Source organism: Anastrepha obliqua, chromosome 5 (genome assembly GCF_027943255.1).
Source record: "Anastrepha obliqua isolate idAnaObli1 chromosome 5, idAnaObli1_1.0, whole genome shotgun sequence".
NCBI classification, from domain to species: Eukaryota; Metazoa; Arthropoda; class Insecta; order Diptera; family Tephritidae; genus Anastrepha; species Anastrepha obliqua.
Genome location: NC_072896.1, coordinates 8,497,685 through 8,511,701, shown reverse-complemented (window position 1 = coordinate 8,511,701; position 14,017 = coordinate 8,497,685). Strand labels below are relative to the sequence as shown.

Genomic DNA, 14,017 nt, shown 5'->3' with positions numbered 1-14,017 from the left:
GAAAGACCTTTAGAGTCTTTCAGAAGCAAGCACCACAGTGCCATCAGAATATGCAAAAAAGTATATTACTAAATATTAAATGATGCGTGTACTTTTGACTATCACTGTAACATACCTTACTGCAGTAATGCTAATTATATGATAGGCGATCACTTAAACCGAGATACGTCGAACGATTTCGAAGAAAGTGGAAAGAAAATTGTGTAGACAACTAGCATACAAATATTATATTTTCAGTGCCGCTTTTCAAATTTGCTCAAAAGTTTTAGATCTTTTATCAACTACAGTATTTTAGATATTTATTTAAATTGAACGTCAAATCCAAGTCAATTGGCTGCTCCTGATAGAAGGCAGCTAAGCTAATCAAATTCACAGTTTCAAGTCAATATGACGCTGATATTTGTAACATCATTGAATTGCTCCGCTTCACGTTTGCTTCCCTTAACTGCTGCTGCTTTTTCTGTACCTGAACTCGCCTTCTTCTGAACGCATACACAAAACTTCATTAGCAACTCGTCCTTTTGACGCACACAGCCAACTGCATTGCTATCTAAGCGATTCACTTTATTACTGTCCAGCGATACCGTTAGTTTGTCACTATTATACCAAAGTGCAACTTCAAATTCTGCATTTGCCATAGAAGTACTGAATTTAACATAGTAGTAATTATTGTCACGCTGACTATTGTAGATGCCATACAGCGTCCGTAGGCTTATATAGTGGCAAGTGTCGTTGAGTAAACCAGCCATCGAGAGCAACCCATTCATATGCGATAGCAGCGAGTTCATTAAGAAGTTTGTGTTGTAGCACTCAGTAACGAAAGGCTCACAACTGCACCACAACCAATCAATGCCCGCATCGCTGCAGCTCCGATTCGTGGCAATCGGTTTCAGTATCGACTGACATTTTGCGCAATCGGCTACGTCAACGAATTGTGGTTGTACGCCCGTGCCGAGTGCCAAGGAATGTTTAATGGTTTGATGCAGATCGAAAGGACTGATGAGACGATTACGATTGGCTTGCAAAGCATTCGCCAACTCCGGATGTTTACGTTTCCATGCGTTTGGTAGCGAAATGTAGAGTAAAGGTAAACGTTCTTCGTAGAAGCCACTTCGAAGTTTATTGAGACGACCGCGCAGCATACCATTAGTGCTGAGCAGCATAACAACATAGTTTTTCAGTACTCCTTTACTCTTCAACAGCGCCAAGTATTTGAAAAATGCATCATCAAACATAGTTGGTTCAATATAGTAATCGCGAAAGCTGTTCACCCAAAATAAGCCTAAACCGCCGTGGCCGGCAAAACTTTGTGCAAATTCCATGGCGTAGTCGAGTACATAATTGGCTGCAAAACGTGGTCCTAAGCAATACTTTGGTGCTGGAAATGAATCATTCATTCTGAGCCAGTTCTCGATGGCCAACATAAAAGGTCGAAGATAGTAATCTGTGGGTGGATTTGTGAATTCGGCCGTCTCAGCTGTGAGCACATGCACGTCTGTGCGATCTGCGGCGAAAGCAGTGGGCATGCCCATGGCTTTAGCTTGATCCCAGAGAAAGGGATAGGTGTCTAGAGTGCCTTGATGTTGCCTGAGGGTTCGTCCAGTTAAGAGAGCCATCAAATTCGGAAAAGTATCATAGTCGAGCTGAAAGGAGGCAATTGAAAAGCGGCATGTAATTTGTGCGCTGAAGGTTCGATGTAGTAGGAAACTGATTAGGAACAAAATAAAAAAAATACCAGTCTAACGGTTAGACGCGATAGAAGTGAAACCTTCCGTAAAACAAACTGAGAGAGAATGAGACGAAAACAGCATTAGGGGCGGGATAATTATAGGTTCATTATAATATTGATATAAAGTTCATATTTTATTTTCTTCATTTTATTATTATTCATCCTCAATGTTTTCAATTTCAACAAATGATACGAGTGGCTTATGATAGCTAAAATATGATACAAATGCTTTGGTTTCGATGTTGTCAACATATCTTTGAAATACCGCGTCAATTGTTGTTTTTGATCGTGTTGTCGATTCAGTGCGATTGTTACACATTTTTAAATTGAATGTTGTATTGAGAAAGTCAATTGAAGGAACCGCTGTGACCAATGCAAAATTTACGTTGAAATCACCTCTTAAAATCATTGGAACTTTATCGTATCCGCGATACTTCTGGTGTATACTTTATTAAATTTTCGTGAATGAATTCCGTGATGCTATTTATTGATTTTGGTTCTCCGTCACCTTTGGAAAATGTGTAAACAGTAAGCAAACTTTATTCAAATATTTTTCCTCATTTTTGCATCAGTAAAATTAAACAAACGCCGTAGCCGAATGGGTTGGTGCGTGACTACTATTCAGAATTCACAGAGAGAACGTCAGTTCGAATCTCGGTGAAAACACCAAAATTAAGAAAAACATTTTTCTAATAGCGCTCACCCCTCAGCAGGCAATGGCAAAACACCGAGTGTATTTCTGCCATGAAAAAAAGCTCCTCATAAACATATCATAAAAAAAAAAAATAACTGTATAAAAAAATTTTTTTTCTTGTGATTCGAACCAAGGATTTTGGATCGGAAGCTCACATTGCTAGTCGCTCGGCTACCGCGCCATGCTGTCGGCGCTGGCCTAAAAGTTATTTAGTTCGTCGCTACGTTTATATCAACATATAATATAACGCTTCGTAGCTAAATAACTTTTAGGCCAGCGCCGACAGCATGGCGCGGTAGCCGAGCGGCTAGCAATGTGAGCTTCCGATCCAAAATCCTTGGTTCGAATCACAAGAAAAAATAAAAGTTATTTAGTTCGTCGCTACGTTTATATCAACATATAATATAACGCTTCGTAGCCAAGAGGGTCGCTATTTCCGTTTCACTTTTTCTCAAATCACTCCCAACGATTCTAAAGAAGTTTTCACTTCAAAAATATCTGCCGCGTTATTTAGTATTAGGCTTAAGCGAGATTTTCAATGTTTTACAGCCTAAGTCTCGTTATCTCACTGCCCCAGCTCATAATTTGCAATTCTTAATCAGTGGCAGTTTAGTCTATCAAGAAGCTGCGCTACCTTTCCCGCCGTTAAATTTATCTCACCCTCTTTACCAATTTCACCACAAGCCACATACTCACCTTATTATAGCCCAACATTTCATGCCACTCATTATGATTTTGTAAGTATTTATGCGTTTGTGGCATACGTCGACGTAAATTGATCTGCGACATGCTATCCAAACCCAACATCAGTACACCTATCCTCTTGCTTTTTTCATATTTTGTAATGGGATTTCTTTTGTGTATGAAGAAAAATGCATCGACGAAAATCAGTTTGTTACTGTCACGGCTTCTGCAGTTGACGATAACGCCATTCACATCGAGTGGCACAACAAAATCCTGCCGAAAGATATAGCAAGGGGACACTCTGCAAAAAAAGTGTGCCCGGAATTTATAACCACATCTTCTAATATAATAAATATTTTTGAAAAGCTTTGTGCGTACTTTGATTTGGCATCTGCACTCTCGCCATCACCTTCCCTATGAATATCTCGAAAACAACAGTCGATCCCTGCTCTTCCCTGCAGGTAAAGTGACTTCCACTGCTTATTTATGTGCAAATAGTAGTGTTCTGTGACGTGGTCCAGCATCTTAGAGATGAGTGGTTTTGTGCGTTGCAGTTCAGTTGCACAACTCACCAGTGGTGTGTGGATTTCACCTATCTGTAAAAAAGGGTATATTTTAAAGACCCTGCCATGGAGACTTTAAGCCGGTCACACACAACTGCATTTGCAGAATTTCCACTTACTTCTGGGGCAAAGGCATAAATGCGTGGTATCTTACAAACAGCATCGCGCACCAAAAACTTTAGTGGTTTTCTTAAGTCATCAGTTTCGTTTTGGTCAAGCATCGAAAGTCCATCACTATAGTCCATATTAGTCTTAAATAACGAATGTAGGCGAAATCCGCAGTAGTAGGTGATCACAAATAGCAGGATGATCACTATGACGGAGGAAGTTGGATTAGATTTGTTCCTGGTGGGGGCACGAATATTACGCATTTTGTAGATAGTGTCATGAAATATGCTATAGGAAATTTTTGTAAACTAAAATATTTTGAATTATTTGTAATGACAGCAAAGTGAAGGCAAACAAATTTGTGAATAAAAAGTTGTTATCGAGTTTTTGTTGTGTCTATAATTATTTCTTAAGCATCCAGTTGTCCAGTTGTCGCAGAAAAATGTTTATAAGTGGTACAAAGACTTCAAAGAGGGTCGAGAACGTGTTGATGACTTGGAGCGCTCCGGACGACCATCGACGTCCACAGATGACCAACACGTCAATAAAGTGAAGGAGTTAGTGCTCAAAAATCGTCGGTTGACTGTTAAAGACCTTACTGATATGATCGGAATATCAGAAGGATCTGTGAAAACCATTTTGAGAGACCATTTGGGCCTACGAAAAGTCAAATCTCGTTTGGTATCGAAAACTCTCAATTTCTTGGAAAAAAGTCGTCGCGTTGATGTGTGTGAAACAATGCTTTCAGACTATCAGGACAAGCTCAAATGCATCATTACGGGAGATGAGACTTGGATTTATGCTTACGACCCTGAAACAACCGACCAATCAAGCGAATATCGTGCTAAAGGTGAGGCCAGACCGAAAAGAGCACGTCAAAGTCGTTTAAAAATAAAGGTCTTGATGACAGTTTTTTCGATTTTCGTGGTGTGGTGCACTATGAATTCCTTCCACCTGGCCAAACTGTTAATAAGGAATATTATTTGAGCGTTATGCGTCGTTTACGTGAAGCAATTTATCTAAAAAGACCAGAATTATGGGCCAACAACTCTTGGTTTTTGCATCACGATAATGCACCGTCTCACACTGCACTCGTTCTTCGTGACCATTTCGCCAAAAGTTCCACGCATATCGTTCCGCAACCCCCGTATTCGCCTGATTTGGCTCCGAGTGACTTCTGGCTATTCCCACAACTCAAGAGACCACTCCGGGGAACGCGTTTCGAGTCGATTGAGGGGATAAAAGCTGAATCGAAGAAGGTGCTGATGGCTATACCGGAAATGGACTATTTGGTATGTTTCGGGGATTAGAAAACTCGTTGGCATTAGTGTATTTCATCGAGAGGGGATTATTTTGAAGGGGATGAAATTGATTTACAAGAATAAATAAAGATTTTTCATTTTACAACCAAATTCACCTTACTTTTTGCCCACAGTATATTTCAAAATATTCCCTCTGACCCATGACCCAATATATTTAGGGCCTATTCCGCTATATGAAAAGCTACCCATAGAATGACTTTAGTGCTGCTGTGTTTGCCACCTTGTTTGCTCGGCCGTGAATCGGGATTCGAATCGCATCGATTTCTTGCGAATAATTTGTATTGCATCAAACAACTACGCATAGTTTCAGCACTAACTGACAGCCTAAAGTCGTCGCGGATGACTCTGGAAAAAGAAATCCATTATTTTCTATTGCGATTGTCTTTAGTGGATATTTTGTGGTTTTGTCCGCAAATTTCATACTTATTTTTATAGTTTAAGATATTCTCTAATATCTGAGCAAAATATCCTATAAAATTTTGAATTTCCTTGCAGGTTTTTCTCTGCTTTTTCACCCCATTGATAACCCACCTCCTCCTTCTATTTGAGGCATGCCTCTTGATGTTGTTCCACAAATGGAGGGACCTATAGCTTTAAGCCGACTCCGAACGGCAGATATTTTTTTAAGTGGAAACTGTTGCCTTGTTGGTTCCAGTGCCATTTTCGGGATGCTATCTGGAGGTTTTCTAAGCGTGTGGTCTATCTATCGCCACTACCTGCGTTTGATTTTCCATAGGATGGCCTCTTCACTCGTTGATCTCCACAGCGCGTCGTTGCTGATGGTGATGGCTAAAATATACTACAGATGATGCGGAGGCATTTATTGCCGAAAGATTATAACCTCTGTGTGATGGTGTTGAAGACCAGCCATGTTTCACTTCCGTATAACAACTCTGACTTCACACATGAGCCGAATATTTACAGTTTTGTGCGCCTGGAGATTTGCGTACTCGCCCATACTGTATGCATTCACCTGAACGCCGCCCTTGCTTTGTTTTCAGCAGAGGTAGCAGAAGATTTCGAAAAATGCCAACGGACGCCCGTCAAACATTGCGATACTGTGGTTAGCTGTCATAGTCTACGTCTTGGCGATGTGGATCTCCAGTCCGACAGTGTGAGAGAGAAGGCAGATGTCATTGATGAAGTGCAGGTCCTCAAGATGTCTGGTGAAACTCCATACGTTGAAGACGAGGCACGCTGTGGGAGAGCAATGGTCGAAAATGTTCGAGTAGTCATTGAAATCTTGGAGCCGGGCCGCTTTCCAGCACTTATTCAGCACATACATTGAACAGAAAACCATTAGCGCGAAATGGACGTAAGAGTAGAGACAACAGAAAAAGTTTAATGCGTAGCGCCACATGGATTTACCCAAAAAAATTGTTAGTCCAAATTGACGCAAGAAATTATTTGGTGAAGCGAAGCGAAATTGGCCCATTTTTAAAGCGGACCACAACTTGCGATGAAAAATGGAATGCAAGTAAAAACAGTAAAAGGACATCGTGATCTAGTTGCAATGAGCCAGCGCAAATAATTGTCAAGCCTAGGCTAATGATTAGGAAGGTTTTGCTATATTCACGTGCTTTATTTGTAGTATTCGAAGGGAATAATCCTCTGAGAGCTGCTCCCTTCAGACTAAACGCTCATTTCGGACCTCTACTGTTAACAACTTACCAGATTGAAGAAGGCGGTCAAACAGAAGTGACCGGATTCAAGAAAACAACAGGCTCAACATCCGAGAGCTTGGGTGGGAGGTTCTATCAAGTTCTATCTATCTCTTCCTACAATCAATAAATCTCCCTTGCATGACGTTATGTGCGAGTAAACGCTCGAGACTGTAGTGATGAAGCCTTCGTCTCTTCTGTATATAAAAATTTCCAAATTTAAAGTGCCAGCTTACGAGTTCTTTAAGGCAACTTTTAAAATTTTAGTTACAGAATTCTCAGCATTTTTAATTATGACATTTTTTTATACAGTGACTGCTCGAAATTTTTTTTGCTTACAGAAAATGTACAAAAAAATTTTGAAAAATGAATACAATCTTTGTGCTACCCTGAAACTGAAAAATTGTTTAACAAAATTTAATGGGCGTCATAACTGCATACTAAAAATCTACAATAGTTCATTCATTTGACGTTTTAAGCCACTCAGAATTATTCACCGTGGAGAGAATTGAGAAGGCGTGGCCAACGTCAGCCCTCTAACCGGCTCTTAGCGATTTGAAGGGAATCAGCTGAATTACCAAATTGCTGAATTGACGTGATAAAGGATGTGACAGCGGTTTTTTTACGAAAAAACTAAGATTGTGTGGGTGATATAAGCTTATGCTGGAGTTTACTTCATGCACAGAATTTTTCTAAAATTTCTGACTATAAAGTTTGAAAACTTCAATTACGCGGTTTTTGGTGAAGTACAAACCATTTTTTTTTTAATAAACAAAAGTCAAATAAAGAAATTAACAAATGTTCAAATTTCTCAATATGTCGCACGCTCTTCTATTATTGTGAACACAGGTGTGTATATCCATACATACATAAATGCGTCATATTTAGTTATACTTACATACATACATACACATTCCCGCGCAGCACATTTGATATTCATATCCTCCAGAGTATCCTTTTGCACACATTGAAATAAGCTACAAATTTCTTTATCGCTTCAATTCATACCACTTGGCAGGTTTCGCAAAAAACAAAAAATATTTTATTTGCACTCATCAATTTCTATTATATTTCTTATCATTCTTTTATGAGCCTCCCTTGATACATATTACAACGAAACGAAATGATAGCTGGCATGCAATTGTAGAAAGGGCGAGAGGTGTAAGCGCAAAAGATGAATAATACACCTGAGTATTTATGCGAATAAATATTTTAGCTGCCAGAAGTTGTGTGTTGACAAGCAGCAAGGGTATATCTGTATGTATGTATGTATTGGGCAAGTTTTTGATAGCAAGAATATCAAAATCAATTTGCTTAAAAGGTGACGCTGCAGGGACATAAATTCACGAGCGTTGATCATAAAAAGAGATGGAGAAATTATGCGAAATTGTAGCGAGATAAAAGTAGGTGAAAAGGGGATATTCGAAAAGTAGCTGAAGGAAGTGAAAAGTGGAAGGAAAACAAAGCTAGACAACTTAATCAAATTTACAAATTCATATTTCTGCCCGAATGGTTGTTCCTTGATGTATATGGCGGCTTTGCCATTTCAACTTACACTTCTAGGCTGTTTTGCCATTTAAACTTCACTTCTAGGCTGTTTTGTTTTTTGTTTGTTTTTGCGCACCTTTTATTGGGACTTGCCAATTTCTACGACCTGTAAGTGGGTCACATTAAAATTTGATGAGTTCTCATTATTAGATTTTGGCGCCCTTCGAATGGGTTTGTTTTTGGCGTTACTTTATCTATTCGCCACTTTGTTTTTATCTTTTTCATCCAACATATTTCTATCTGTTCTCCGTAACAGCATTGATAAATATGTTTATTAATCAGTAACAGTTTTTTTTAGAGTATTGTTGTTGTTTTAAAAGAAATGGCTAGTATTATTATTATTTGGACAGATATTTTGTAGGTGACCGAAATTTTGTTCGGGTATCGATTCAAGATGAAAATATTTGAAAACTAATACAATTAGTTAAGTATTAAAAGGAATTGTGTGTACGTGCCTGCATTAGTGTGCTCCTTAGAAAAAACATTAGCAAATTCTTTCAGTCTCAGCCTCTCAATCAGTAATACTAAGACGAAAAGACATATGCATTTTGGCCCCGATTGTAGGTGGCTAGGGCATATCGCATAGGGATTAAAGTTGAGACTACCCTATAAAAACTCAAAAGTTAAAATTAGCTTTCTTTCAATTTTATAAGTTTTCATTTACGAATTTAATAGTATGAATTTAATAGCATGAATCTTCTGTGTTAAAAAATTCAAAATCCATACTTCTATAGTCAAAGATTCATATGTAAATTCTGAGCGTGTTTTGTGTCATATATTATACAACTTTTTTCATTTTCATTTAGTTTTCATTTTTGGAGTCTCCATAAAGTAATCTGAATTAGCCTCTGTGCGATGTCTCCAAACGGGACCAAAATGTATATGAGATATTTTCGACTATAGTAGTATCGATGTAGGGTTTGAGATTTAAAACTATTGTAACAAATTTCTTCCTACATTTAAAGACCACCCTAATGCACCATCTATTAATTATTCTTTTATTCACGCTTGCTTTTGTAAATGATTTTAAGTATTTTTCGCCAAAAAATACTGCCTGGTGATATCGAAAAATATACAACGGGTATCAGTAGAAATCTAAAAGGTTAACTTAGGTGACACTGTCGCTTCACAAAGTTACTCCGAAAAGAATAATTCACTCATCTTATCGCTACATGTTTTTAACCTCGAGGCTTGCCACGATATAGTTCTTTAGATACTAATTTTGTTAAGTTGGGTTCAAGCGGTTATGCCAAGGCGATTCTCTGAGTTACTCTGTGGCGGTATATAAAATTCAAAATTTTATTTTAAAACATTGAATGTGTTTTGTTAATTTTTTTGTCTTTCATTAAACATATAAAAAAATTAAAAAAGAAAAGATATGAAATATTTTTTTTATTAATTTTGTAATAAAATATTTTTTTTATTTATAACTAGCTTTAACCCGCGGCCCCGCTCGCGTAGGAGTAGTTTTGAGGGATTTAGGATATGTATGTATATAAAAGAATTACAAACAATAATTTCATAGAAAATAATTTTTTATTAATAACCATAATATTACAATACCCGGCATCCGTTGCTATGTCTCGTTGAATAAAATCAAAACAACCAATACGAAAAACATCAACCAAAGTTATTTTTATTAATTTTCTATCTCAACCCGTTTTTGAACTTTGCATTTGGGTCATAGTTGAACAGCTTATGGGGATTATGAAGTCTAGAGTGTGCTATAAATAGTGGGAAATAGGAAAAACTAAAATTTTTTAGATTAAATTTAAGCAAATATTAGATTCGAGTGACAAATGAGAAAGGTGGCGCGGCCTGGGGACTGTGGGACGGGAGTTCCATCATAAAACCATGCGTATAACCTTCGTTGGGTGAAAATATGAACGTATAAAAATTTGTACGTCATTTGGTGTTGTCGTTTCGTAGTTATGCGCGGACAACGTACACACATTCACCTTTATAGTATAGATTTTGTTTTTCACTAGCACATGATTTTAATTTTTTCGTTTCTCCACATCCAAATTTTTAATTATAATTAAAAAAAAATTTAAAATTTAATTAAAGAACCTAATTTTGTAAAGAAAAATTAATACAAGGAAATACATTGTTACTTTTACATTGTACTTTTTATTACTAAATTTTTAAGTTTTTACAAAATATGATTTTTTTACTATTTTATTATTTTTGTATTTTATTTTAATTATTAAGAATTTATTTTTATTAACTTTTTAATAAAAACTGTTGTCCACGTCTTAGCATAAATACTGATTTTTCCTGAATAGAATTTTATGTTAAAAAAGTAAATTTTTTTTCTCAAAAAAATGTAGTGTGTATCCGCACTGGTAGCTTAGGTTTTTCCGATGACTATTTTTATTGCATTAACAATTTTTATTTTAAAATTTAAAACAAAAAAATTAAATAATTAAAATAAAGTTTTTTACTAAAAATTAATAATTATCAAAATTTTTTTAGCAAATCTCTTCTCAAATATTTTCTAATAATAAAACGGAATTTTCTAGTAAATTTTTAATATTAATTTAGACTATTTTTTTCTCAAATATTGACTGTGTAAGAATATTCATCTACTTCAAGTATCAAACCGCAGTCTGCTGTCACTTTAGCGATCTATAGTCATATTAAAGCACTCTTCTTTTCGCCACTTCTCTGCTCGTTATCTCTCTGCTCGACTAACTTGGCGACAAATTTACACGCGAGAGCAACAACAAAGTTATCGAGCAAAATTCGCCACTAGCGAGTACGGTTACCTTACATCTCATAGAACTGGTACAACTCACTATTTTAAAAACTCATGAAATTTTAAGCAGCGCTACTCCAGTGTTGCCTAGATATGTTCATTTCTACCAGTTGGTTCACCTATTCGCCGTTTTCTAACACTTGGCGTAAAGAAGAGACCTTATATAAAGAGCAACGGTCCATTATGACACCATAGATAAGAGAAAAGAAAGCAAAGATAAAAAATAATTAGAGATTTGTTACATGCGGGTAAAAAAATTCATGGGCCGGTTAATATCCTCCATTTACATATATAGGATAAGTTGTTTAAGTCGTAATCTCATATGAGGAAGGCATGCTGACATGATGCTAATGAAAAGTAACATTTAGATTCTATCAGAAAATGTACGGTTAAAAGCCATATAATGGCAGAGAGTTGTGTCTTGGTTAGACTGAAAAACTTTCTTCGCTGAATCCAATATATCTCTGCCCACAAAAATCTTTAAACCACACATACCCTGATATTTATTTTCACATAGCATTTTTTAGCTATGATAGTAATTGATAGCCGTCAATTCAAGAGCACCCCGAGGTGGCTGAAATAATAAATGCATATTCTTTACTCGACTAAGAGCTGCCTTTAGAGTATCCCGGTTAGCTAGCTGTTAATAACAGCTTGTTTCATATAATTTTTGGGAGCACAAATTTTGTATTTTGTCGAAGCACATTCCAAGACGAGATGTATGAGGAGTTATTAATTCTTAACTAAACATATAATAAATATTCTGATTGATAGAGAGGCAATAATTAAAGCAGCAGTAGCTTTATGAGCAATTCGCTCTTTATGCAGCTTATACCATTCAGGAGCTACATACCGTTAGCGTTGACAACTTTTGACTATTAATTTATTTATTCTGTAAATTTAATTAATAGGTCTATGGATAAGTTCGTGCGGTTTTACAACAGATGGCGTAACTTGATTATTATTCCATCGATCCACATTTCCAAACATTCATTGGAGAGCTACTGTCGTAAGGCACAAACGTCAGTATAAGTTTTTTATTTGAAGCGTAAACAACAATATTTTTACCACACTTGAAAATGTCGAATTTCGTGCCAAATATTGTGTTTTTGCGGGGAATTCTTTAATATGAAGAAAAAAGCAGCCGAAAGTCATCGTATCTTGGTGGAAGTTTATGGTGAGCATGCTCTAGCTGAGCGAACGTGCCAGAAGTGGTTTGCACGCTTTAAAAGTGGTGATTTTGGCCGCGCCGCCAAAGTTCATGGATACCGAATTGGAGGAATTGCTCGATCAAGATCCGGCTCAAACGCAAGAAGAGGTTGCAAAAACTTTGGGAGTTGATCAATCAACCATTTCCAAACGTTTAAAAGCCATGGGAATGATCCGAAATTCAAATTTCGAAAAAAAACCGCACGAACTTATTCATAGACCTATTATTTTTTCATAAATTTTTATTTATTTTATTATTTTTTCATATATTTCTGTTCATACTACAACAAGAACCATACAAAGCAAAGTTTCGAACTTCATATAAAATTTGTAAAATTTCGATAAATTTTCAACAAAACTTCAAACTTTTTACTCAGAAATTTTTAGAAAAATCTCGGGTATGATGTTTTATAGATCATTGAATTTTGTTATAACAAAGTGCAAGTTTTAAGTGGGTAAAAACTCGCTTTGATTTTTGACAATTTTTTCTGCTGACAGTGTTCTGTGTTTTCTTCCATACATAAAAAATACGCAGTTAGCGTTAAATAAAGAAGATGCACAAGAACGCGTTAAATTTTATTAAACTGGAGCCGTATTTTGCAACAAATCGGGCATAAATTCAATTTGCTTTGGTTGCCCATTGAAATTAATCGTTTCGTGAAAATAATTACAGTAAATGTAAATTAGGTGTATAGGTGAACAGGGCTTTTCAGAATAGAAATATTTGTAAAAAGCAATTCGAAAGTACAATTATAGAAAAACTCTCAGTTCGAAAGTACAATTATACAAAAACAAAAATTAGCACTGATTAAATGAAAAGGTCAAACTTTGTAATTGCAAACTTCAACGATCAACCAACATTTTCCGATCGAATTAGGAAGTTCTAAATTTGCGCTACGAACAAAAATAAATTCTCACACATGTACTTATACATACACATATGTATATATGTAAATATGTGAGCACATTGTTATCTACCAAAACTAGCGGACACTGAAAGCTCCATTCTGATTACGAATGTCCAGTTGGAAATGTCAAAACATGGCAGCCCACATTGAATTTGAACGACTGACTGTCAATATTGCTTGGACGTTTGAACCATCGCATACAGTGTTTTCATTAACGTTTAGCTTTTATTGTTGTTCTTTTCTCTATTTCGACAAGCTTTTCTGAATTTCCTATTCGTGAACTTTGCCTAGTTATTTGCCCACCAAAAATACCAAATTGTCATTCTTTCCCCAAACTCACTGTCCCATTTGCTGTCATCGCCAAGCGCAAGCGTTGACAAGTGCATGAGCGAAAGGAAATGTGAGTGTGAATGTGAATGTGTGGTGGAAAAGAATTCGCAGGCGACTCATTTCATTTTACTTTTTCCGCCTTTGTTTTCACTGTGGTTTTTCTGCCTACATTTTTTTTAATCACTTGTTTACGTCGCTTCGCTTTTGGCAGCCATTTCAATTGGCGCCAATCGCGTGGGTGTGTCACACTAAGTTATGATATTTTTTGGACATAATTTTTTGTGTGGCAATTTGCTTACTCAACGAGTTGATGACGTTTTGGCCTAAATTTGTTTTCGATGTTTCATTTCATCAGAAATGGAATGTGTAATTAATTTTTGTTTTTAATTGTTTCGTTGTGAAAAGACCGGAAAGAGAGAGTTTAGAATTCATATCGTCGAAAAGTGTTTTACGATTGCATTGGTGTCCGATGAATAAGGATGTACGAGGGTTTTATTGAAATT

The 14,017-nt window shown here is 36.4% G+C and overlaps 1 protein-coding gene across 1 annotated transcript; it reads right to left on the bottom strand.

Annotated features, from left to right (window-relative positions):
* Window positions 1-225: 225 nt before the first annotated feature.
* On the bottom strand, window positions 226-4,121 carry LOC129249136 (uncharacterized). Its single transcript, XM_054888789.1, has 4 exons — window positions 3,790-4,121; window positions 3,486-3,703; window positions 3,120-3,408; window positions 226-1,643 (listed from the first exon to the last, which is right to left on the bottom strand). The coding sequence occupies exons 1-4, from the start codon at window positions 4,039-4,041 to the stop codon at window positions 378-380; spliced, it is 2,025 nt and encodes a 674-aa protein (XP_054744764.1). The 5' UTR covers window positions 4,042-4,121; the 3' UTR covers window positions 226-377.
* Between the last annotated feature and the right edge of the window lie 9,896 nt (window positions 4,122-14,017).

Excerpts from the sequence above, each read along its gene's own strand:
- LOC129249136 (XM_054888789.1), bottom strand. The coding sequence starts at position 4,041 with ATGCGTAATATTCGTGCCCCCACCAGGAACAAATCTAATCCAACTTCC. Across the intron at positions 3,409-3,485 it reads AGTGCAGATGCCAAATCAAA|AGTGTCCCCTTGCTATATCT; the intron begins GTACGCACAAAG and ends CTTTTTTTGCAG. Across the intron at positions 1,644-3,119 it reads AAATGTTGGGCTATAATAAG|CTCGACTATGATACTTTTCC; the intron begins GTGAGTATGTGG and ends GCCTCCTTTCAG.